General features: G+C 38.9%; 1 protein-coding gene across 1 annotated transcript in view; it reads right to left on the bottom strand.

The window, feature by feature from the left end:
• Nucleotides 1-4,611: 4,611 nt before the first annotated feature.
• Nucleotides 4,612-25,269, bottom strand: part of LOC142150773 (integumentary mucin B.1-like) — a 57,947-nt gene continuing 37,289 nt past the window's right edge. Inside the window, exons 11-15 of the mRNA XM_075205965.1 lie at nt 19,375-19,412; nt 15,295-15,405; nt 14,494-14,533; nt 6,288-6,426; nt 4,612-4,989 (exon numbers count right to left, since the gene is read on the bottom strand). Coding sequence (XP_075062066.1) covers nt 4,827-4,989; nt 6,288-6,426; nt 14,494-14,533; nt 15,295-15,405; nt 19,375-19,412 — 491 coding nt within the window. The 3' untranslated portion in view covers nt 4,612-4,826. The remainder of the gene's footprint in view (nt 4,990-6,287; nt 6,427-14,493; nt 14,534-15,294; nt 15,406-19,374; nt 19,413-25,269) is intronic.

Raw genomic sequence — 25,269 nt, forward strand, 5'->3', positions numbered from 1 at the left:
GGAGGTGTTAACCAGCTGCGGACCCTGTGACATCAAAAAGGAGTGGAATGGGTTAAAAAGAGTAGGGTCAGGACCTTATCTAAAATCTTGAGGGGGTCTCTCCCTGTTTGCTAACTATTGTTCTAGCAACTCTGCAAACACAGTCCGAATGGCACCATCACCGCAGGGGGGAGACCACTAATGTCATGCTCTATTTCCACCCCTGTTACCACCCAAACTCTTCACACCACCAATCACAAGAGGACAATGAGTGGGGGGGTTGACCCAAGGAGGTGGCCAGAATCAGATGTCTTGTGAGAAGGGACAAAAAGGAGCTGTCTGGGGGAGGGGGTTGTTGGAGAATCTTGAGACAGCGAGGACTTGGACTGTTTGAGAGTAACTGTATTCTCACAGGGCCTTAAAGGAATGCTTGAAGCAGGAGCCTCTTGACAGAGATCGGACAGTGTACCTCTAGGACTGATTCTGTTACCACTCCATCGGGAGACACTCGCAGATTCTGGGGAATTGATGAGTCTACATCGGTAGGGAGAATAATACCCAGGGTCCCACCAAGCTGGTGGAGAGTTGGCCGAGTGGCTGGGATCAGCAAAATACACAGACACACCTTAAGGATCAGAAACCCTGGCCCACTTGGATTGTCAGCTGTGGATTTTATTACAAGGAGTTTGGGCCTGCTAGGACTCTGTGCTTGGAGGTAACCTGCTGGGGACTTTGTTGGGGAGTTTTTACTTGCACTGGTGATTTTCTGACACTTGATATATTTGGTGGGGGGAAAGGTTTCTCCTTGGGGAGCACTGTTGTATTTTACTAAGTGTGTGCACTTTGTTTAATAAAAGGGATTATTATTTCTTTCCTGTCTCCTTATCTGTGTGACCTGTGAACCTAGAGGACTGCGTATCTAGTGAGCTTTGGTTCTAACCCCGGTGTGCTCACACCTTTTACCATCTATAACGCCTCCATGTTTTTGTAGAATGTGTATAGAAAGACTGTGAACACCATTTCCCTTACAAATATTGCTATTGTGTTCCAGAAACACAGAAGAAATATTTTGATTTACTAATTTATATGTGTATAATGATACATGTTTATAAATAAAATTGTCTATTTAAATTTAATGATTTAGTATGTGGATGGCTGGTGTTAATAAGGACGTAGAGAGCATGTGCTTCTTTTAGCTTTGAATTAGATTTTCATAAGATGTTCATGTGTATAGGACACCATGTCCAGAAACATACAGTAAGATCTGGAAACGCTTGCTTGAATCTTTGTGTACAGTCTTCTCTGGTCTTGTCGATGTGGATCTTTGTCTTAAATATAGTTCCAAATTTTACCCTATTGTTTTCTGATCTAGGTCGGTGTACTTAATAGGATATACCTGATTTACTCACATATTAATAAATTGTATTGTGTTTATGCACCATGGACATAAAACCATTTCATTGAGCAATCTTCTACTGTGTCCTTTCATCTATATTGCTACTAGATAAATTAAATCTCATATTGACTTTTTCTTGAAATTACCAGTGCATGTACATACCAAACATTTTCATTAGCATATGCTTAGGTACTGTGTATGTATAGTATGTTTGCATAATTTGGTACACTGTCTAATTCTTGATGTTCATACATTTGTTTCATATTAAAAATGCAGCTTGTTTTAGTATTAAGTTAGAATAATTGCACTGCACACATTTTTTTGACCACTGGAGACAGCAAAAAATGTCTATCTTTTCTTCAACTTGAACCTATGCCTATAACCAATGTCAATGTGCTTGCAATAATACACCCCTTGGTATGATATTAAAAGTCACCCAGGCATTTCATGACCATAAAAAATCTCAATGTTGCAAGATACTTTTATAGAAAATAAGGATATGAAGAGTCACCTCAGGGCATTTGTTCATATAAAATACCCATTTAATATAAGACAAAATTAAACTAAGAGAGTGATACAATCAGTGACTGACACCTAGGGGTATATTTACTAAACTGCGGGTTTGAAAAAGTGGAGATATTGCCCGTAGCAACCAATCAGACTCTAGCTATCATTTATTTAGTACATTCTACAAAATGACTGCTACCATCTGATTGGTTGCTGTAAGCAACATCTCCACTTTTTCAAACCTGCAGTTTAGTAATTATATCCCTTAAACTGACATTGATACAGACAGATTGACGTTAACATCAACACATTGATTGTAACACAGATAAACAGACTGATATTGATACTAACACATTGTAATCAGTTTTGGAAGTGGTTGGTATTGCCATGCCGCCACTTCTCATACTGCCTTCTTTTTAAAACCATCAAATTCCATTCACTTACATTTTCCATACCACCACTTCTAAATTTTCACTTTGAGCACTGACTATAATAGTATGGAATGATAACTCCACATGTTCAAAGTTCTTTTATAGGTTTTCAGGAGTTTTGATTCAACAATCAGACAGACACATATTTGCAGTTTAATAGCTAATTCATTGTAAAAAAAAAACAACAATTCAATAACATACTAAATTAAATAGAGTGATTAGAAATTAATAATGCTGTTCATTATGCATGGATGAGACAGGAACTGAGAAGGGATGTCTAAGCACAGATGGCCACATCTGTCCAAGCTGAGCTCTCCAGGGTGTCTGCTTTCTACACCCGCTTTCAATTCATGAATATGTCCAGTTATTTACATATTATTGGTAACAGTGCGTGTACATAATTCTTTTGGTTAGTGTAAAGATCTGGGGGTAAATGTATCAAGCTGAGAGATTTCCGGCGGGTTTGAAAAGTGGAGATGTTGCCTATAGCAACCAATCAGATTCTAGCTGTTATTTTGTAGAATGTACTAAATAAATGATAGCTAGAATCTGATTGGTTTTTCAAACCCGCCGGAAAACTCTCAGCTTGATACATTTACCCCCTGGCCACATGTATCCTACTTGCTATTTAATTAGTATTTTGTGCAGCTGAATAAAATATGAATAGAATATGTGACCAAGTGTGGTGAAACGAGGTATTAATATCACCTCAACCAGTCTGCACCTCGTATCTCACAAACTGTGCACTATAAAAAGTGATACTTTTTCTAGCCCTTTGGTTCCCCATATTTGTCAGTCATATTTAAACTTGTATATATTCTATTTAAAATTAGTTAAAATGTCTGCCAGTATGTTTTTCTTATCTTGCAGACTAGTCCATTGTTTCAGCCGAGGCAAAAGGATTATTGTCCACCAGTCCTGTATGAATGTACATCACACCAGGAGGTCTCATGTATTAAGACAGGGAAAATGTCTACAGACAGAGCTCAATGTTCAATTACAGATGACTGAATTGTGTATTTAAATGTAATTTGTCTGGATTGTGATCTCTTCTGTTTAAACAAACTCTGCTGTATAGCCACAGAACTATACCTATCTTTAATTATATAAAGAGTAGCTCATCTGCTATCCCTTTGTCTGTATGTTTACCTGTGAAAAAGGTAAACCTAGGAAAGAACCAATCAGGCAGGTCCTGAAATTGCTGATGAGATCATTTTTGGGCTTATAAGAGAGCTCCAGAGGACAGCCAATTTGCATTAGCTACCCAGTGATAGCTGAAGTCAGGCTGGCATTGACATCCAGATCTCTGCCCCTGACTGGAAAGGGACAATCAGTCCCTGGAGTACTGCCTTTTCCCTGAACGACCTCTCCAGGTCTTGAGGAGCTGTGTGTCCGCCAAAAGCGGAGTGACAGTGACTCAGGACCACTGCCTTACTTGTGGCCTCAAAGGAGAGAAGGGGAGAAGCTTGGATGGACAGACAGCAGTCTCTGAGAGTGACTAGGATACTGGTGAGGTGTTTTCATTATACCCTGTATGTTGTCTGTGCCAGACTATAGTGTTATTTGCTGCAGGTTATTATTCATATATGTTTATTGCTGTTTGGTACTACCCTTTTGTTAAATGAACTATTTATTTTATTTCAGATATTTGCCTAGGTGATTTTGAACCTTGCATAGGTAACGGCAGGCCAGCTGTGCGGCACAGAAGGTTACCTTCAACCCAGTATCTTCACACCAGGATTATACCAGAGAGAAACAAAAATAAAATTTCACAATTTCTGCCAATTCAGTGAGGATCCTACAAAACTCCTTCCAAGCTGTACAAAGCAACTATCCCATTGTCTTTTGACTAAGCACAGCTAACATAACTCACCTATTCAGTGCTGATCATGGCTACACAGAAGCATGGAGAGACAAACCACTTATCGGCAAATAAGAAGTCATATTTTCATGACCTCATATTTAAGAAATAGGTCAGCTTCCTGGGCTCCTGTGTAACATCAATCAACATAGAACAGGTATATTAAACAGCAAAATAATACTCTTAGTATTATTACACATACTGTAAGTGTATTTTGTTTATTCTTAGCGTTTGTTACTTTATGTTATACATTACTTGTTGATTTTTAGCTTTTCACTTAATGTATTTCTCTATATAGCTGAAATAGAAATGAAAATGTATGTCTATTAATGAATCTAATGTTATGTGTTTCTTGCAGACAGTTTCATATGTTGAGAGCTTTGGTGCTAGATAAATTTGTATTTACATGTATCAAATAAACCATGCAAGAGAAAGAATAATAAAGAATTATATTTTATTGATGAATACACATTATAATATATGCTATATTATAATAACCCAGTGGTCACTACAAATATACTGTACCAATAAAGCTTAGCATTAGCAGATCATGATTTAGTTTTTCATTGTTTTTCTAATTTCCATTAAATTAATCAATGTTTGAAGGTTAATAAATGATTATTTAAGAAATGAAATGAAGGTTAAGAAATAATTATTTAGTATAACAAGCATTGCATTTGCAAGATGTAATATGCTTGTATGGATATATCTTCTTGCTCTTATCATTACATGTAAGTATAATATTCCTGGTTTCAGATGTCTGTTCTCTGCAGCAGAAACAATCATTTATCACTTTATGTTGATCGGTGTCATATCTGAAAAATACAGAGCAGTTATTCAGGAGTTTCCTTTCTATTATAAAAATGACAAGTCATTGCACTACTAATTGTCATGGTTATTCCAGTGAATGTTTTCTGGGAAGTTGTATGATTCTCATTCTTGCATTACCCAGTTCTGAACTAAAGGTGTTATCCACTTTGGTCAACTGCTCTCATTAAGTCCTTCATTCTAAGTAGCAAATAGAGGGGGTTGCCCCACGTGATCCCCCATTACTGGCACTTGGAGCTGGTCAACGTTGCATAAGTTTATGTTGGAGCTCTAAGTATAGGTGGACTAAATCAGCACAGTCCTATTCAGTAGAGCTAAGTATATATTTTTACAGTGTTTGTTGCCATAGGACTGGATGGATTTAGTCATCTTGCTAATTTAGCAGCAACAGTTAATCCGAACTGGCTACTCCTTAACCCTATATTTTTACATGAAGCATGATGGAAGGTGGTCATCCAGTCCAAATGTCTTTGTTTTAATGTAACTTTATTCATTCTCGTGTTTTAACTGCGTTTTCTTTTGCATGTAGCGACACTGATGACAATGGCACTAACACAAACAGAACTTGTTGAGACTGTCTTGAAATCTGGATAATGAAGCACACGTGCAATAGCAAATTATTTAAACTAATGTGTTGGTGAGTGCCCTCTCTATTTATAAAATTTTATATATGTAACATAGCCTTAAAAGGTCGTGCTACATAAAGAGCACCCCATAACCTAAAGTATCTGCAGACGTAAGTGTAGAACTGAAATATATGTGAAATTACACAAAAAATGGGCACTCACCCTTTATAAATTCAAGCCCAGTGCCACAGTCAAAATGCACTATATATATATATATATATATATATATATATATATACACTAGCTGAGGTGTGAAGCCAACACATACAGGCTTTGACCTCTCTTGACATATCCAAAGTGACTCTCTGTTGTATCACACTTTGCTTGCCTGCACCACCTGATAAGCCTGCTGAATAAGAATATATCCCCTTTTTTCCTCTAATAGCTATAGAAAAAAAGACATTTATGAGGTACAGAACAAGGTATATTTGTGATCTGGATTAGAATTCTTTTTTGTCTTCTACTTTTAGTATGAAACATATGTACACAGGTTTCAATATTATAGTTCTTTGCAATTATTATCTATTATGGTATCATATGGAATATGAAGGTACACAGTTCATAAAATAATACTATATATATGTGACACAGGGTTATATGTGTTAAGCAATTCTTAATAAAATTATTTTAAGACAGATTGTACAGCTGTGAAAATGTACCTTAGACTATCTTTACATTCTCCATTGCATTTTGCCATTTCAACAAAAGCTGAGCATTTTAGTAGAACTTTATCTTTTAAATCCGAGTACATAATAGATAATTCCATAGATGCTGGTGTTGGTTTACATGATGTGTCGCCTATATAGGAAAAATGCAAAATAAAACATCTGTTAAAGTCTGGAATTAATAAAAAAAACAATATTCCACTGTGACAACTGACTTCATCTGTCGAACCTGGTAACATTCCCCTTAGGACATGGCTAATCAAGAGAACTGCAATAGCTTGCTTGCAATGTTTGGAAAATATGTCACTGTCAGTCCTTGTTCTGAACATGTTTCTCTCTCACAACTTTTTAAAGTATTGCAGTACAATATATGTAGCCTTCTCCATAGGGGCTGGCTGTCACTTTGCATTTAGATAACTTGTTTAGATCAGCCTGGACTGTATTAAGCAGAGATGAGTGGATTGTATCTGACAATTCAGATTTTTCATAATTGAAACTGAATTTCCTGATCACTTCAGATCTGAAAGCAAGGCAAAATATCACTGTCCCAAGATGTTGGAATGCCAAAAACGTTGTATTCTGCAATATTTATATATATCACTCCCTCTGTGTGACAACTGTCATTTTGTATTGTTCTTTCATTCACAATCCTATGACTTGCTATCCCCACCACTGGAGATCATGACTATTCCTGCCTCTAACGGCTGTAGCTTGAATATTACCTCTGCCTCTACCAATTGATCTGCCCCATTTGCTCTTACGAAAACATTTGATAAGTTATTTCCTTATGCCAAATTCCACACACTCCACCTACTCTACCCACCTTCACCTATACTCCCCAATCCACCCATAATTCATTCTCTCCAGTAACTGAAGACAAAGTCTCTACTCTCATCTCTATATTTGACCCAAAAACCTGTCCCCTCAACTTTATTCCCTCCCAACTTCTCCACTCCATCTTCTCCACTTCATGCCCCCCCATTAACTCACCCTTTCAAGCTTTCTCTCCCCACTGGCATTTTTCCATCCTCCTTTATATATGCGCTTGTCTCACCAATTCTATAGAAACCATCTCTCGATCCAGCCATTCTCTCCAACTACTGCCCTTTTTCTCTTCTCCCCTTTGCCTCCAAACTACTTGAGCGATTACAATTATCTGTCTCACTTTCTCTCCTCTCACTCCATTCTCGACTCACCGCAATCAGGCTTCCGCCCCCAACATTGCACTGACACTGCTCTCACAAAAATGATCGATGATCTACTTACTGCAAAGGTACCATTATCAGGACTAGTTAAAATAAATAATTATATTTCCAGACAGTGGTCATTGTAACTCTGTTGTCTTTTTGCAAAAAGTCTGTAATATTTAACTTTCATAATTAAATATCAAATATCTATAAAGCATAATTATTGCAGTGGCAAAAGATTAGATACGCAAACTGTTATCTAAAATAAAATTATGATACCCTGAGAAAAGTAATCAGAGAGCAATAAAATCCATTCAAGTCAAGAAGACTACTAGTTGAACTAATATTGAATATTATTTATTAACAATTATTACTACTACTACTACTAAGTTGAAAATCTAACATTAAACAATATTGTTGATTTGTAAATGACAGATCAAAACATTTGTCTGATCAATTCAATATGTTGTGACAGAGCAATGGCAAAAAGTGACTGAAAGAACTACATATAGAGAGAGCACTTAGAGGAGCACACACACAATAAGCATGCACAAAGCACTATTTAAAGAAATGTATTGTTCCGAGATTAATAGGCCATGGTGAAGGCCATATGAGAAGAAAATGCCAGACAGGGTCCTTTAAAAAATGTTTGATGCCCTTTTATAAAAGCAGTAAGGGAGTAATGATTGTGATGAATTTCATGAAAACAAAAAGATAATTATTGCATACATCACCTATAGTTACAAGTAATTACTTTTTACTAGCACTGGTCTTAAATGTGCTTGTACTAGAATGCACAGTGCAAAAGTAATTTCCCACCAAGATCAATTATCTTCTGTAACTTTTCATGCGTCACCAAGTTCTTATTATAGGTCCGTCACCTTCAAAACAGGCCTATTAAAGATTCAGAAGAGGAACTCTGAGGCTGAAGAAGAATCAATTGGGCCTTCATACAATCCTGAGGAAAGCCTAAGGGTGTCCATGAGTTGTATCTCTGACAGTTCAGAGTTTCACACTGTTATATTGGGTTGACATTAGGGTTAACACTGATGAGAATGATGAGCAAATTGAGGGAGATGCTCACTTTGAGCCTAAACCTCATTATACTGTTAGGAAATCAAACAGAGGTGTATCTAGAAGTCATGGTGCAAAGAGCAGGGACATGCTACCCCCCCCCCCCCTTCCCCGGAAGAGCACAGAGGAGGGGGCATAGTCAGTATGTGGGGCAAGTATTAAATACCACCAAGGAATACTTTGTGGTTCTTCATTTGACATCAATCCACTGTTCCAACCAGAAAAAAAGCAGGATTCTACACCATAATCCATCATCCACATCATAATGCATTTTTTATTAGTTTTTTTGCTAATCTGTAATGGTCTTAAATGAAATGAATAAAATGTGAGGGAATAGGTATAATTTGGGTAGCCCAGTTTTAGCAACAGTCAACCTTTCTTGTCACTGAAGGTCAAGCATATGACCTTCAGTGACCCTGTGTTTATTGAAACCAGGATGGGGAGATCTGCCCAACTCCTCCCCCCATCTCTGGACTTAACACTTTCTGTAGTCTATGGTGATGTTGTCTGGTGATCACCAGACAATAGCTACTAAGGGGGCACATTATTGGAAGAGGGGACTAGCTGGGTCACAGTAAAGGAGCTGTCTATTACCCATACATTGTTGATGTGAATGCACTTTATATTTACTAATGACTGAAATTCTTCTCATTCCCATCATTCCCATTGTTAATTCAACTACACCATCAATTAATTCCAATCATATTTATTAAACATCTCATTACCTCCCTCAGTCTCATAAAAATAACCCATTCAACATACTAAATGCTATCAACATTTCTTACCAGTTCACTCTCATAATCAAAGGATCAGCATAACTGATCCCCCAATTGCTCAACATTAACTTCCCTCAATTATATTAATTCCTGGCAGCACTGATAATCAGTCATTATGGAGACCTGGAGAGCTGTTTCCCACTGACCCTACACTACTGATACTCTAGTCGGGTCCCACCACATCAAGCAGTCCTGATGCTTCCTACTCTGTTTGCAGTTGTAAAGCTGATAAGGAGCAGGGGATGAATTAGGGAAGCTTTAGAACAAAACTTCCACCTAATTAAAAATTAATTTTCCCACGGTTGTATCATGTTGAACATTGATAAATATTTCATCAGAATTTTCTACACTTGAATTTAATGTTATGTGCAGCGCAGTAATGTGGCACCCTGTGCCATTTTATAATAAATTATTATTTTTTTAAAGTTCCCACTCACCATGGGGAGATTTGCCTTTAGACTTTCCATGAATAGAAAGCAAAACAAAATATATAGCATTAAGAGCCTCTTTTGCACATAGCAGTCATACTCTGCACATTAGTCTTGGCGCCAGGCATGGCTGTGCATATAAAACTTATCCCCAGATTTGGTCTCTGGAGCCTGCCCTGTTAGTGGACTAATAAACCAAGGCTAAAACCGAAAAATGCTGTGCAGGCATATGCATTCAGTTTAAGTTAGTGAATATAGCAAGGCAGGCTCTGTGAACCAATAGGAAAACAGCAGGCATGCATAACATTATGCCAAGTAAGAAACACTTTCAAACCATCTACTATTCTATACACTATCCACATACTCTATTACACACTATCAAACAGATAGGGCCCTACCTTGGGTCCACCTTGACAAAACAAGCAAGCTCACCATTACTTTCCTTAAGTTTGCCTGTCACATGATGGTTATTCGGCTTCCATAACCGAAGACCGACACACTCACCTGTTCCTCCTTGATTCATGCTGTAGCTGCTGGCGTTCTGACTTTGGTGCTGTGCATGCGCGGACCGTATCCTTTATCTTCTCTGCAAGTTTTCTATTGGCTCTAAGACTGGCTCCAAACTTCAAAAGGCACTTCCCCCTTCTCCTCAGTGCCTGTTGATCAAGTTACCTGCCTGATTAGATTTACCGTCTTGTCTCCTATGTGTTTTACCTTGGATCCTCAGCGCCTCCGTTGTGCCGCTGGCTGAATTACTCAAGCTGCCTGTCACACGCCGGTCCCAAAGATAGGTGCCGGCATTGTGACTTTCCTCTAGAAACTGGGATTGAGTCTACTCCTGCTTCTAAGACACTACTTTTACTCAGGTGTTCCTTGCTGCCTAGTTTTGGACCTCCTCCCGATTCTCATTGGTTCTGGAGTATTATTTAAACTATCCATGGTCCTTGGCTCATTGCCTGTTCTTCATGTTACTCAGTCTGCATTAGGTCCTGGCTGCCATTACCTGACTTCTCGTTTATCCTCTGCCAAACTTCTCGTTGCTGTTACCTGCTTGCTGAACTTCTCGCTGCCGTTACCTGCTCGCTGATCTACTACTGTCTGTTGCCAAGGGTGCCTGTTACTTGTAGTTCCACACTGGTCTCATTTGAAAATCCTCGTTGCTGTCAAACCTGCACGCTGAACTACCACTGTGAGTTGATTGCTGCACCTGTGGCTACTCCTGCACTCCTGCCATTTGTACTTCCATGCTGGGTTCAATTGAGACTCCTCTTTGTTGTTCATCTGCACGCTGAACTATTACTGTCTGCTGCCAAGGGTGCCTGTTACTTGTAGTTCTACGCTGGACCCATCGGATATTCTCATCCACTGTTACCTGCACGCTGAAGTTATTCTGCGAGTTGTCTGTTGCATCCGTGGCTAATTTTACGACTCAAGTTCCTATGTCTACTCGGCTGATCCTACCTATTGATTCATTGATAATTCTATTACTGAGGGTACCTGTCATCAGTAGTTCTACACACGGCTTGGATCCTCCTCATTCCCCGCTACTTCTAGGTAAGGAACTGTCTGACGTTCTTTATGTTTATCTTCATCATCTGGGACTGCTACTTGTAGAACCAACAAGTTCAACGTTTATTGTTTTTCCATCCTGAGAATTACTGTGATACCTGTAACTCACCTGCTACGTAGAATCATCTCTGTCTTCGGATCAGCAGTTCTACATTTTCATTCTGTTGGGACTATTGCTGTACCAGTGATTCACATTTATCTGCCGTGTGTTACATTATTGGATCTACGTATTCTCAGTTTATCATCTTTACGTTTGAACTATTGTTTTACTCATCCCATGCTGTTGTCAAAAGTTACCAACTATGAAGTAGCATGATGTGATCTGCATTCTGCCTATAGTCCAATTGCCGTGTGTCTAGTATCTGCCGATATATATATTATTTGTTTCTTTGTACCATCAGTCAATACATTGTCCTGCAGCACTATTACTATCTCCAGTGTTTTATTACTACTATTACTTAAGTTTATGAGCCGTGAACTTTATCCTGTGAACAGTAACATCCCCTGTGTGTTGCCTCCACTATCCTCTGTTAGTTCTTGCCTGGGAGACCGCGACCTGCGGAATAGGAGGAGCGGAGTCCCTATCCCCTTGCGGGGATCCCTGGTGAATACCTCCTACCCGTTAGACTCCGCACTCCAGGGCAAGTTCTATAGACAGAGGCAAGGGATCTACAAAACCATTCAGAGTCGTAACACTGACCCCTTCTTCGCTATACTGCTGGCTGAGTCGCTCATGCTACACTAGTCTCCGTCCGTTGTGCCGCTGGCCGAACTACTCAAGCTGCACCTGTCTCTGCTATACTGCTAGCTGAATCGTTCACCCTGCACTTGTCTCCGCTGTGCCACTGGCTGAACTACTCAAGCTGCACTTGTCTTCGCTATACTGTCGGCTGAACCGGTCATAGTGCTCTTGTCTCTGTTGTGCCGCTGGCTGTATTGCTTAAGCTGCACCTGTCCGCCATACTGCTGGCTGAACTGTTCATGCTGCATCTGTCTCCTTTGTGCCGCTGGCTAAGAACTCACACTCTACCTGTCTCTACTGTGCTGCTGGCTAAAGAACTCACACTCCATCTGTCTCCTTTGTGCCGCTGGCTAAGAACTCACGCTCTACCTGTCTCTACTGTGCTGCTGGCTAAAAAACTCATGCTATACCTGTCTCTACTGTGCCGCTGGCTTGGTGAAGCATGAAAAGTTACAGAAGATAATTGATCAACATAATTTTGTGAAGCATTTGGGACCAATCCTGTAAAATGGATTTTTTGCTTTTAGATCCCCTAAAGTGTTCCCTTTAATGAATAAATTTCAACTAGGTATGACACCCTACAATTTCTTAATTTTGACCTTAATAAATATCAGATTTCTTGATGACCTCGTTATCCTGGGTACCCTGCCTAATTTTTCTGAAATACAATCTTGCCTGCTAATTTCCACTGACTTTTTCCATAATTTTTACCCTTCACAAAAGATTAATAGGTCTTATATCACCCACATCACATTAGAATGTATTTGTTTCATAATTCCTTCAGGAGGTTCATCTCAACCATATACACAATCTGATAAAGAGTCTTAAAAAATGACATGGGAGTGTTAGATGGGGTGATCATGGAGACTGAAGATTGGATGTCCATCAGAGAAAGCAAACCTTAAAGATCTATCTGTGTCCAAGTAAGAAATAACTTGTAACTTTATTAGTAATGTTTTCTGGTTACCTTCAGCATTTGCCTCTCCTTCCCAACCACATTTAACCTATGTTGGGGGAATTGCACCCAAAGAGGAACATTTGCACATATTTGGTGGACCTGTACTAAATTGGTCACTTACTGGTCCCACATCAAGCACGTCATCAAATTAATCACTTGGTGACAGACCCTAATTTTTCACAGTATTTTCTGGTGTACCCTAACACATTTAATTCCCAACACATCAAAACATATTAATAAACTAATCAGACATATATGTAGTGCAGCGAACAGCCAGGTAGCTGTCTCCGGCAGGAGCCCGGACTGCCCTGCTCATGCCTCAGTCCTCCTCAAGATTTAGTATATACAACATGAAGTATATTAACTATATTAATTATGATTCTTCTTCTTTTTTTTGACAACCTGGGACCCATGGCCAAATTAGTTCATGTAAAATTATTTTAAAGTATTTTAATCCTCATTCCCATTAACTATTGTTTGTGTTCTGACCTAATCATTATGTCTACTTGTTCACCAATTCCAATCTCCCCAATATTGTTCCTACCTTATATCACCTAAACCAGATTTAGAACCTTTTAAATTATGACCTTATCCCATGTTATTTATCTACCAACTCGCATTTTGATCTTATGCTAAATGTATAAACCACAATATAACCTGTACTATTTCAAAGTTAGGGTAAGATTTACTAGGGTTCATTTAAAAAGCTGAAATCATGTAGCCCTGCAGTACCAGAGCTGTTTTGTGATCACATCTGCCTATTTCTGTGCATGTCTTAGTGGATGAAAATGGTGGTCACTGCTGGGGTGCAACATGTTCTGAGGAGTTGGACTGGTCAGGGTGTTCCTTATTACATGCAAGTTAGATATAAGGGGTAGAGACTGTGACCTTAAGAGACATACCCGCTTTATCAGGTGACTGCAGCGCCTTACCCCCCAAATAACTACCTTATTTTTACATATGCTTGAAGATGGCAAACATTTGGTGGCTGCCTTTACATTTAATGCATAGCTACACACACTTTTTATGGGAAAGCAACGAACTAATAATGTAATAAAAACAATGAAATGTACAATAGAGGTGCATAGTAAATATAGCTTTGACATCCCTTCACACTCATGATTTATTTAAAATATAAATAAGGCTTGCTCTGGCAGTACTTTAAAATAAAAACTGTAATTAGACAAAGTCCTTAAGGCAGAACGTTAACATTTTTTTGCCTTTTCTACCATGCACATTCCTATCTCAGCCTCCCAAACTGTGAAGTGGATGTATGTGTGTGCTAGTCTCCATTATGCATAGTTACATTCAATGTGCATGTGCATATTATGCAGAATTTAGAAAACAAGTCTTTATGTATTTTACCTTAATGTTTAAGATATGAAAATATACATGTTTGTTTTATTTGTACAAGTAATGTTCATAATGGAGAGTCTCTATACATATGGATACATAGTTTCACTTACAAGTATAGCAGCATCCAAATTCATCATAAGTTCTTCTGTCCTAAAAAGATAAATGTAAATAAAAAGTAGTAAATGATAGTGAAGAAAATGTTATTTTGAATATACATTTGAGGACTGAGTACCACGACAATCTGCATAGCCTCAAATAGCTTAAAATTATTCTGCACAAGCATATGCGCCCATGCAGATTTGCATGACTCTGCCACTTAAGCCAGTCTGAGCCTGGAGAGGAGGGAGGGGGATCTTCTAACATAGTCTGAGTAAAGTAAAACAATGTCTGCTACAGTGAAACATAGTAATTGGCTGTTTGTGGTTGCCTGCATAAGTTGATTGGTGCTTTTTTCTCTCGATTGGGCATATATTATGCTTTGTGTATATGTTTAAGCAATTTTTTTTTTTCTGTACACTGGACTGTCAGTTGTTTTTTTTTGTAAGTTTTTGGGGTGTTTAATAGCAGATGCATTTATTGCAAATAAATAAAAACACGTGCACAAGTGGGACTTAAGTGTCTGTGTTGTGTGCATGGTGTAAACCAGTAGCATATACTACTGATGCCAACCTGCACGGATCTTTATAACATATGCTATTATTGTGTCTGTTTTTTAGTGTTAATTATACCCATTTTGCGGCAACTCTGCATCAGGCCCTTAAAGTACATATAGTAAAAAAATATATTACAATGACATAGCAGGCTTTGTAGTGTTTGTATTATTTTCTTGCTGTTCTTTCTACTTCTATCAGGTGGTTTCAATAAGTAATTTCAGTGTGATTTCCATGAGAGAAGATTGTCCTACATGTTACCTTTGTGCAGTACTTCTGTTTTAGACATCGGTCAGCCCATGCTGTCAAGCCAGTCACATCACAAGTGTAAACCAAACATGGATTTTCTGGATCTCTGAATGAGTCATTTATCTAGAATATTAGAAGAGTAGGATTTACTAAGGTGACCTGAAATTATATCACAGAAACATTTTTAATTTCAGTATATAGCTATAAGAAGCACATTTTTTTATACAGTTCCATAATCCTCCAGAATGTCCAGGAGACTCCCAAATTAGGGGGAGAACTCTCAAACTCCAAATAAAAAGAGAATAAATAGAGATGAGGTTGACAAAGGAGGTGCAGAAGAGAGACAGAGCCCTGCACGTGAGAGCTTACAGTCTATAATTTTATTGTCCCCATGTTAAGCTAATGGTCTGATCACCAACTCACAGAACAAGATGGCGGAGGTCTTCACCTATAGTAGCCGCCTTTTTTTAGAGCATCTCTACAACTCTGGTACAGCAAAGGGGTGTTTTCCTACATAGATGCATTGTCACATATTATTGTAATCCTTAAACTGGGCAAGGACCCCACTGACCGTAAGAACTGCAGACATATTGCCCTGTTGAATACGGATATTTTGCCAAACTCATTGCAAATAGGCTTACTCCCATTATACCAACACTGATCCACCTGGATCCAATGGGATTTGTTACTGGACGGCAGGCCTCAGATAACTTGAGTCACATTCTAAATTGGATTGAACACATCTACAACATCAATGGTGAAAGATTACTCCTTTCCTTGGATGCCAAAAATGCGTTTGATAGGATCCAATAGACTTACATGAAAGGGGTCCTTGAACCATTTTCAGGGTGCAGTTCTAAATGCAATTCTCGTCTTTATTTGTGGTTCCCTCTGCCTGGGTGTTCAGCAGTGACTTTTTGCAAATGTTTTTTCTTCACTACCAACACCTGACAGGGTTGCTCTCTCTCCCCCTTATCTATCTCCTAGTTTTTGAGCCTCTTGCTGAATGGATTTGTATCTCCCGGACTTTGACTTGAACAATTTTTCCCATAAGGTGCGCCTGTCATGAATTGGGGTCTTAGCCCTATTTACACTACTCAGCAGTACCACATCATCATATATCACCCTCCTGGTCTAATGCAGCATTCTATTCTGGGACAAGTGTGACTTCTGTCTGCAGTACTGGATGCTGCCATCTTGGTTGAAACATTTTGCTACATCCTGCTTATTCTGAGCACCTGACTTCATCGACCAATTAGCTTCCTCTGCAGACTATAAAAGTTACTTCCTACACTCAGCTAATTGCCAGTGCAACACCTACTTCCAGTTCATCTCTGTTGCTGCTTCATCCTGTTTGCTGTTACAGACTCCAACCATTTACTTTTTGTGTGGATTCACATTCATACTGCTTGCTGTGATACAGACTGCAACCGTAACCCTTTAAGTGAATTCAACTTCATCCTGTTTGCTGTTCCAGACTTTACCATTTACCTTTTGTGTGGATTTATATTCACTCTGCTTGCTGTGGTGCGGATTTCAATTATTTACCCTTTTGAATTCATCCTGTTTGCTGTAATACAGACTGTAACCATTAACCCTTTGTGTGAATTCAGCTTCATCCTACCTGTTGAAATAAAGATCTTAGCTATTAACTGCTTGAGTGGATTCACCTTCATTCTCTCTGATCATGTACAGATTTCAGCTGTTACCTTCTGAGTGGATCCATCCCTCTTCAATCTCTTCCCGTCTCTCCTACTAGCTATCTGGGGTAGTAGGTTGTTGTTCTGAGTCATCCACCTTCTGGAGCCATCTCTGTGTCTCAGGGTACTGACTTTCAGTTCCAGACCTACCTAAGGTCCTGAGTTGTCCAGAGCCAGTTCCAGGCTTATTCTGTTCAGGAGGTTGCCGCCACTGTATATTCACTGCCTGAGTTTTGAGTTTTTTCAGTCCCAGTTGTGATACTATATTGGTCTGAGTTTCTGAGTTCTTGGAGGTTGTGAGTCTCTGGTCGTGGGTTTAGGTCTCCCCTGTTTCCATGTTTCCCTGTTTCTGGAATCCATTAGATGTATCCCAGAAACCCTATTGCCGTGACAGTGCCCCTTTGCGGATGACGTGGTGCTTTTCGTTTCCGACCCTGAGACCTTGCTGGTGATGCTCCATTACATTCTGACTTTAAATAGCAAAGTCTCTGTATATAATTTGAACTCCTCCAAGACGGAGGCCCTCCCGATTAACATTGCCAGTTGATCAGTTCTTGGATGTGCAATGAGGTCTCATAGTTGGGACGAATCACGGCTTTTAAGATGATGCTCTTGCCAAAAATGATGCATCTATTTCTCATGCTCCCCTTCCTTCTCCCTCTGTGGCTTCTGACTAAATTAAGGGCCCTCATGAAGACCTGTGCCTAGAAAACTGCCACGCACGGTCTTCCAGCGTATGACTCTGCAGAAGCATCAGGGGTCCTGACATTGCCCGGTCTTGCTAAATACCAAGAAGTGTGCATTGTCTCACAATTGCATGGCTGGTCTTTTCCACCTAGTCAGAATCCTTGGGTCGATCTAGAGAAAGCGCTCACCCCTGGTCTTCCCTTGGTAGACCTGTCATGGGTTCATGTTGCTGTGAGACCGCTGGCTGACGGCCTACCCACTCTGAATAGGGATTCCTTGGCGGTGTGGGATAGAATGTGTGCTATGGAGGAGGGCAACAAGCTTCCTGTTTAGGGCAAAGTAGCCTGAGATCTGCAACTGCTAGAACCGCTTTGCGAGATGTTCACCAATAGCAGCCCCTTTTCCGAGAAACTCGTTACATTCCACAGTACTCAGTTGTGCCTAGCACTTAGGCTCAGGTAGTAGCAAATGTTGATCTAACACCTGTCTGGTGGAAAGGACAGAACACAGTAGGAGGTAATGAGCAATCAAGATATATTAGCAGAATTCTGAGCCAGACAAGCAAGGGTTAATAAGGAGTAGTCTGGCACTTATCTGATCATTGCACAAATGATAGATCAGACAAACAGGAAAGCTCCTATTTCTTGACACTTCCCATTAGAAATCTTTCTTTGCAAGCTGTAGCGAGGGGATACCCGATTTGTCCCTCTCGTCTTGGGTTAATAGGGGCATTCTGATGCTAGGACAATAACTCAACACTGGGGGTCTGTTTTCCTTTGTGCACTGAAGAGAACAGTACCACCTTCCTCACCACAAGTTCTAAAAATCCCTCCAGGTTAGACACTGTTTGTCATCCCTTCCTGACTGGTAGGGATGTATGAGGCCCTTTTTTAATTAGTTCCCCACATTTTACTTTGCAAGACATACTAATAACTGTTCAGAAAATTTTCAGAAATATATTTTTCATTTAATACACTACCACATACTGTAAGTCTTTCCTTTATAATATTCCAGTTATGTTCTTCTTCTTTGGAAGTATTTTTTACACAATGGCAGGTAACACATCTATTGAACTGAATAATATAAGGCAAGTGCAACTGCTACAAAATGTTATATAGTTCAGGCCAATCTGATTCAGACCATGATACATGTGTCTATTAATTTGTGTAACAACAGGGACTATTAGCAAGCAAAAGATTATACAACATTTAACACCTCATTTTCCCTTAAAATAATGTTAAGCAACTCTAACCCCTTTTCTATATCTAGTAGACTACATGAAGCACTTACCTTTCCTGCTGCAAATACATGTTTGATGGGCCAAGTATATACACTACTCTGCCTATTCCTTGCCGCCAATGGTGCATCACAAATCCCACATCATTGAGTTTGCTCTGACTAGTGTGAATGGTCTTCCTCACTCCTCAGTTTAAATCATTGACTGTGGCAGTAGAGACCAGAAGTAGACAGAGAACTGCATATGCCTAGTCCATAGAAGAAGGAACTGCAACAGCAAAGGTAAGTGATATATCCACTCTGCTAGAGAGTATTTAGCAAACTAATATAAATAGGATATTGGTTATATTGGCAAGACAAACCATCTTGTTTAATTTTGCATATACAGTCTACAAAAAAAATAAAAAATCCACAAAATTGCAACAGTTGAAATTAGTTATCTGACTGTATCTGTATCACAATAGCTTACCTTATACTCTGTTCCGTTATGTTTGCATATCTGAGGCTCTGTTTGTTAAAAAATAAACGGGCATTAGAGTGCTATCATCATTATTTCTTGATTACAATTTAAACAAGTATATATTTGATTAACTTATTTTTAATTGTTAAATTCTATAACTTATGTGGAAGTCAAATAATTGGATGAAGTAAGCTAAATTGATTAATATTGTTTTAAGGGTGCGATTGCGATTAGTATGCCATAAGTAATGACGCAATCACATGGATTAACATCACACACATTTACATTCACAATTACACTTATTAATAGTACACATTTGTTAAGGTTCCATTCCACTTTTATTTATTAGTAAAATATATGAGAGGTTATTGTACATAGATAACATTATAGTAAAGGTATTTTATGGTTTAGGTCCTCAAAAAGGTAAAAAGGTTGGTCTCATATTAAAGCTTAGGTCACCAGCATTAAACTGGTTTTGACAGAGTAGCGATCGCATCTAGCGGTCACAAATTATGAGCAGTATGAGAACAATTCTCAAAATTACTTTGTTTATGGGTCAGTTTAAACTGGTTGTTCGGCGGGAAGACACATAGGCAACAGTTGGAGTAAACAGCACCCTCCTTTGTTGGAATATCAAATGAACTGACCTATGTCCAGCAGACAACGGGAACATCATTAACCCTGGACCAATGAAGACCTCTTTTAGTGTTATCTGTGTATATTTGTGACATCATGAATGTTTATGTTAATTCAAACTGCATAAAAGCAAGCTCCTGGGCCAGTGTAAATCTCTATCTTCCTGACTGCAAACTACATGGACCTGGGACCAGGACACGCTAATGAAAATGTAATGTATTCGGCTTTATACTTTCCTGTTTATTGTTATATCTGTTATGCTTCAGCATGCCTTACTGTAAATCCTGCTATCTTTTGCTATAAATTCTCTTTGAGCGTTGGAACCACAATCGCATTGGACAATGTTTGTTGATAGCGATAAAACAAACATTACACTTAGTAAGAAGCAGGTAAATGTAGCAAATAGTTCTTTTTACAAATCTCCGATATCTGGCGACTTCGCTTGATAAATTTAAAGCGGCAATGGCTTTAAAGGTCAAACTTGCCTTTAAAGCTATTGGCTTTAAATTTACCATGCATAGTTGCTGGATATTGTAGGTTTGCAAAAATCGCTATTTGATACATTTACCCCAAGACTTAATTATTTATTATTATTATTATTATTATTATTATTATTATTATTATTATTTATTATTTAATTATTATCTTTTAGGCTTCAGGATTCCTTACTGTAAACTGTTAAGTGGTAAACAGTGGATAACAATTGAGTGGACTCAGCTTACGGAATTCGTCCATGACCACCACAAATCTCTTGTGGGAGTTTTGTAACACGAAGCGTTAAGGATTCCATTTCCACATGGGTGCTAAACAAATGCGTGAGATGGCCGATGTGACCGACGTAAAGGTCAAAGAAGGCCCAATAGGGTCTGTGACTGTGAGTAGAAAAATGTAAGGTAAGTATGCAATGGCATGCTGTAAAGGTAAGTATGCAATGGCATACTGTGAAGTAGGTCAAGATGACCGATGAATGTGTGAAACCCTTTCCCAAGGTTGGTAATTTGGATCCAGAGGTATTGAGTACAGTTAGAGATAAAAATGTTTGTGAAAACTGAGAATTAAAGGAGCATGTGGCAGAATAGCGCGTGCACAGTGGAAATTAGCGTTACGAAGCAAAGAGAAACGAGCACAAAGCGTGCCCCTGCGGGCAGGCGAGCAGGGGAGGGAAAATATAAACTGAATATAAAAAAACTTATAAAAATAACAAATGTAACTGATATTCTGTATTGAGTGTGTAACTTTTCAGAGGAAGATGAGTAACTTATATGTATTTTTTTGTTTACATTTTGTTTCTGTTTGTGTGTTTGTGTCAAAGCCCTGCAATAGAAGGGGAAGTGATTGAATCTAGAAAAAGCCCTGCAATAGAAGTACAGTAAGTGCCACATAGGCAAGACAAAAGGCAGTAATTGAATCTAGTGAGACCAGTTTTTCAAACAGTCTAGAGAGAGGCATTTAATTGCATTCAGTGGCAAACTCAATATGTAAAGTGAATAACAAAAGTGACATTCCCCACCTTACAGGGATAATAACAAAAGTGCAGCCAGGGAAAAGAAGTGTGCCATTTATTAATATTAGTAAAATAAGTTGGTTGTATCGCTGTAATGGCCTAGTTTCAGAAATCCTACAGGAAAAATAGGGTTTCATGTATGTGTACTATTAGCAGGTTGAGAGATATCCATTGTGTAGAGACAATGGTTTTAGCTAATTGACCCTGATTGCAATGAGCCTAGAAAGTTAGAACAATACATAACAGTTGCTAGGGAATGATTTACATAAGAAACAGGTGCTGCCAATGAATGGATATAGACTTTTTCTTTTTGCTTTCTGTTGTTTTTGTTTCTTGCTGTTGGTTGATGATAAGGATTAAAAGTAAAGGAATAAAAATGTGTTGTTTGTCTTCTGAACTAAACTTTGCTTTCTCTCCTCTCTTCTTTAGACAAGGACAGCCAGAGAGAAATATATTTATTAACTATGGGGATTGCAGGAGAAATGCAAAATTCTTCCCTTAAAGACAAAAGTTAACCATACTTGCCAACTCTTCCGGAATGTCCGGGAGACTCCCGCATTTTGTGAGAGTCTCCCGGACTCCCGGGCGAGTGTGGCAATATCCCGGATCTGCCCACTTCACTAGGAAGTACCCACTTCCTAGTAAAGTGGGCAGAATTAGCTCCCAAACGCCACTATTCCTGGTGAATCACGGCGTTTGGCCCCACCCCCGCTGCATCATGACATCACGGGGGCGGGTCCAAAATGACACGCATTTCGGAGGCCTGCCCCCCATCACACCCACCTCCTCCGCAGGCTCCCGGATACCAACATTTGAAAGTTGGTAAGTATGAAGTTAACATTGTATCATTTTAACACTCTTTCTTCTAGAGTTGCTCATGATAACTTCTATGACTGAGATTTATATTTTAAAATGAAGTGTGTAATATGCTCTGCTTCTAATGGTGTTTTTTATGTATTCCAGGAAGCCACATATGGGAGATAATGAGTGTGCATCACAAGGGTTAATATTTTTGCACTTCACTGTTATAGCCACAAGTCCATCGCAGGTTGTAGAATTATTGTGATCAGAGGTTCCTTATGAACTAAATGTGGACGACCCTGGATTGGATAGATAATGTAACTCCCTGTTAACTTTAAAAAGAATTGGAGAAGGGTCATAGATTAGTTAAGTTTTAAGGGGATTAATGAAATAGTTGAGAGCCAATTCCCCGGAGGGCTCAGTCCAGCTCTCATCTTGCTGTAAATCTCCTTTTCTGCGTTCCTGCTTTCCTGTTTTTCTGCAAATCATTTTGTTATTATTATTCTTTGCTGTCTTATTTCCCATTCTTTACACTTCTAACTGTCCATACCTAAGTCTTATAAAGAGGTAGAAAATATGTAGACACTGTCCCAAAAGTTTACAGGCAACCTCAATATCAGGACACAAGCCTAGCGTGACTGTTTTCAATCTCTCCAACCAAATAAGGGGTGCAGTATGAAAATAGTATTGCTGTATCCTAATTTGTTTATATCATCAGTGTTTCAAATTAAATATTTGTTCATTCATTTCTTGGTAACAGAACATGAGGTTACAAAAAGGGTGGATCACAGCCATGGCAGACAAAGGTCCAATACTTGAGATATTGTCTCACCCATGGGGTTAGAACATTTTTGACAATTGACAGAATTAGGGGTACACACACTACACTGACAAATAAGGAAGCTAAAGGTTGTGTTTTTATGCTTATAGAAGCTGCAGATTTTTAAGCAGGAGTTTTGTTGTGGAAATATGATTCACATTTTATAGATTGCATGAGGTATCTCCCCTCCTGAGTTCTGCCTAAACTGCATGTGTCTCCTGAGCAAGGTGTAAAAAGTGTGCCTCTAGATGCACAAAGGGTAGAAGGAGACAGAAGGCTAGCTGCAGATGAATTAGGCAGACATACAGATATGCATGACTATGTTCAACATGTTCAACATTTGAACAAGACTTTTGCCACAAAACCTGACATAAGTGACACCCTTTAGAATATGTAAAATTTTCATGTTTTATATTTTTCATAGTCAGACAGACATGTACTGGATATTGTTATAAATGACGAAGGTGCTATAAATACTAACCCGTTTGCCCTCCTCACTTAACATGGTAACTGAACTTGTGGGATTCAGAATGGCTTGTGAGTTGGCAGAGGGTATATCAGTTGATATACACTGGTTTTAAGTACTTTTCTAGGATAGGGAGAGATGTTGAAGTGATAGAGGAACTTTTATGACAATAGCAGGACATGAGTCCTTCATGTAACTCACATTACATGGAGGACTTGTGTCAGTGACACAGTTACCAAATGAAGTAGCTGTTATTTAAATTAAAGTCTACACACATGACTGTAAGAACAGGGTAGACGAAGCTGTCAAGTGGGCAGCACATTTATCCATGATAACTGACACAATAATGGTTCTTTAAATGATAGCACACAAGAATTAGTTAAAATGTAGGAAAAAGCAGTCTGGGAGGTGAAGGGATGTGGTCAGGAGTCCTCTGGAATCTGGCGAGATGGACGAGGTAGCCCCATTGCTCCCAGAGCGTATTTTTCAGGCCTAGCTGAGGCAGCACATGGTCTGATTCATCTGAGTAAAGAAAGTATGTGCAAGCTGGTAAGAGCAAAACTGTTGTGCACCAGACTTTTTTCTCAAGCTAGTAGGAAGGCAATGCCCTGTCTTACTTGAGTGAGGAAAAATGTTGAGAAGACAATACCAATAGAGCCATTCCATATCCCCTCCTACAGATGGAATTTTTCCGGGTAAAACAAATCAACTTCATCCAATTGCCACCTTGCAGGATTCTCAAGTATATACCGGTGTACTGATGTAATCTATATCTGAGTACATGTTCATTCAAATGTTTCTAATATTGCTGTGTCATACTCAGGATTTTTGTAAGTAGATATGGTATCCCTAGCGTTATAGAAAGTAATAGGGGTATTCAAGTTTACTGGTAATAACTTTTAGATAATGACTATAACATATGGGCAGTGATGGTAAGTTACATACTCTTTATCAGCCACAAGCCAGTGGGAAAATAGAGAAATAAATTCTGTACTATCTAGAGCGAATTGAATAGAATGATAGTTGAAACTAGATTGGAGTGGCCGGAAACATTGCCCCCTAGTTCTCTCCACTATCAGAATCACTCCTAAACCAACTCTTAATAACCCGTCACCTATTGAACTACTTTTGACAAGCAACTTCACTTGATGTTAGATTCTCAAGATGAGTTCATAATGGAGAGACTGTTCAAAATCTTGTAAAGAAAAACAAATAGTGAGACAACAAAGGACTTTCGAAATACTGTCTCCTGATATGTTACACTAACTGTCATGATGTTGGACTGGGAGAGTATGTTATGGACTTTAATTTCCTATTCTCAAGTTGTTTGACAGACAGGTACCAAGTGTTGACAACAAGCACCACTTCCCTGGGAAACAGACCGAGACACTTGGACACATTCCACCCACTTCAGAGGAGTCAACAACCTGGACAAGGTTCAAATTACAACCGAGAACAACACTCATGAATCTGTGCCGGGAGACCCAAGATCGCAGTTAATAACACCTGCGCCAAGGACTTTGCAAAGACTGTTATCCCGACTTTGCTTGATAAATTTAAAGCGGCAATGGCTTTAAAGGTAAAACTTGCCATTAAATCTATTGCCACTTTAAATTTACCATGCAAAGTCAACGGATATCGTCGATTTGCAAAAATCGCTATTTAATACATTTATCC

Source organism: Mixophyes fleayi, chromosome 4 (genome assembly GCF_038048845.1).
Source record: "Mixophyes fleayi isolate aMixFle1 chromosome 4, aMixFle1.hap1, whole genome shotgun sequence".
Lineage (NCBI taxonomy): Eukaryota > Metazoa > Chordata > Amphibia > Anura > Limnodynastidae > Mixophyes > Mixophyes fleayi.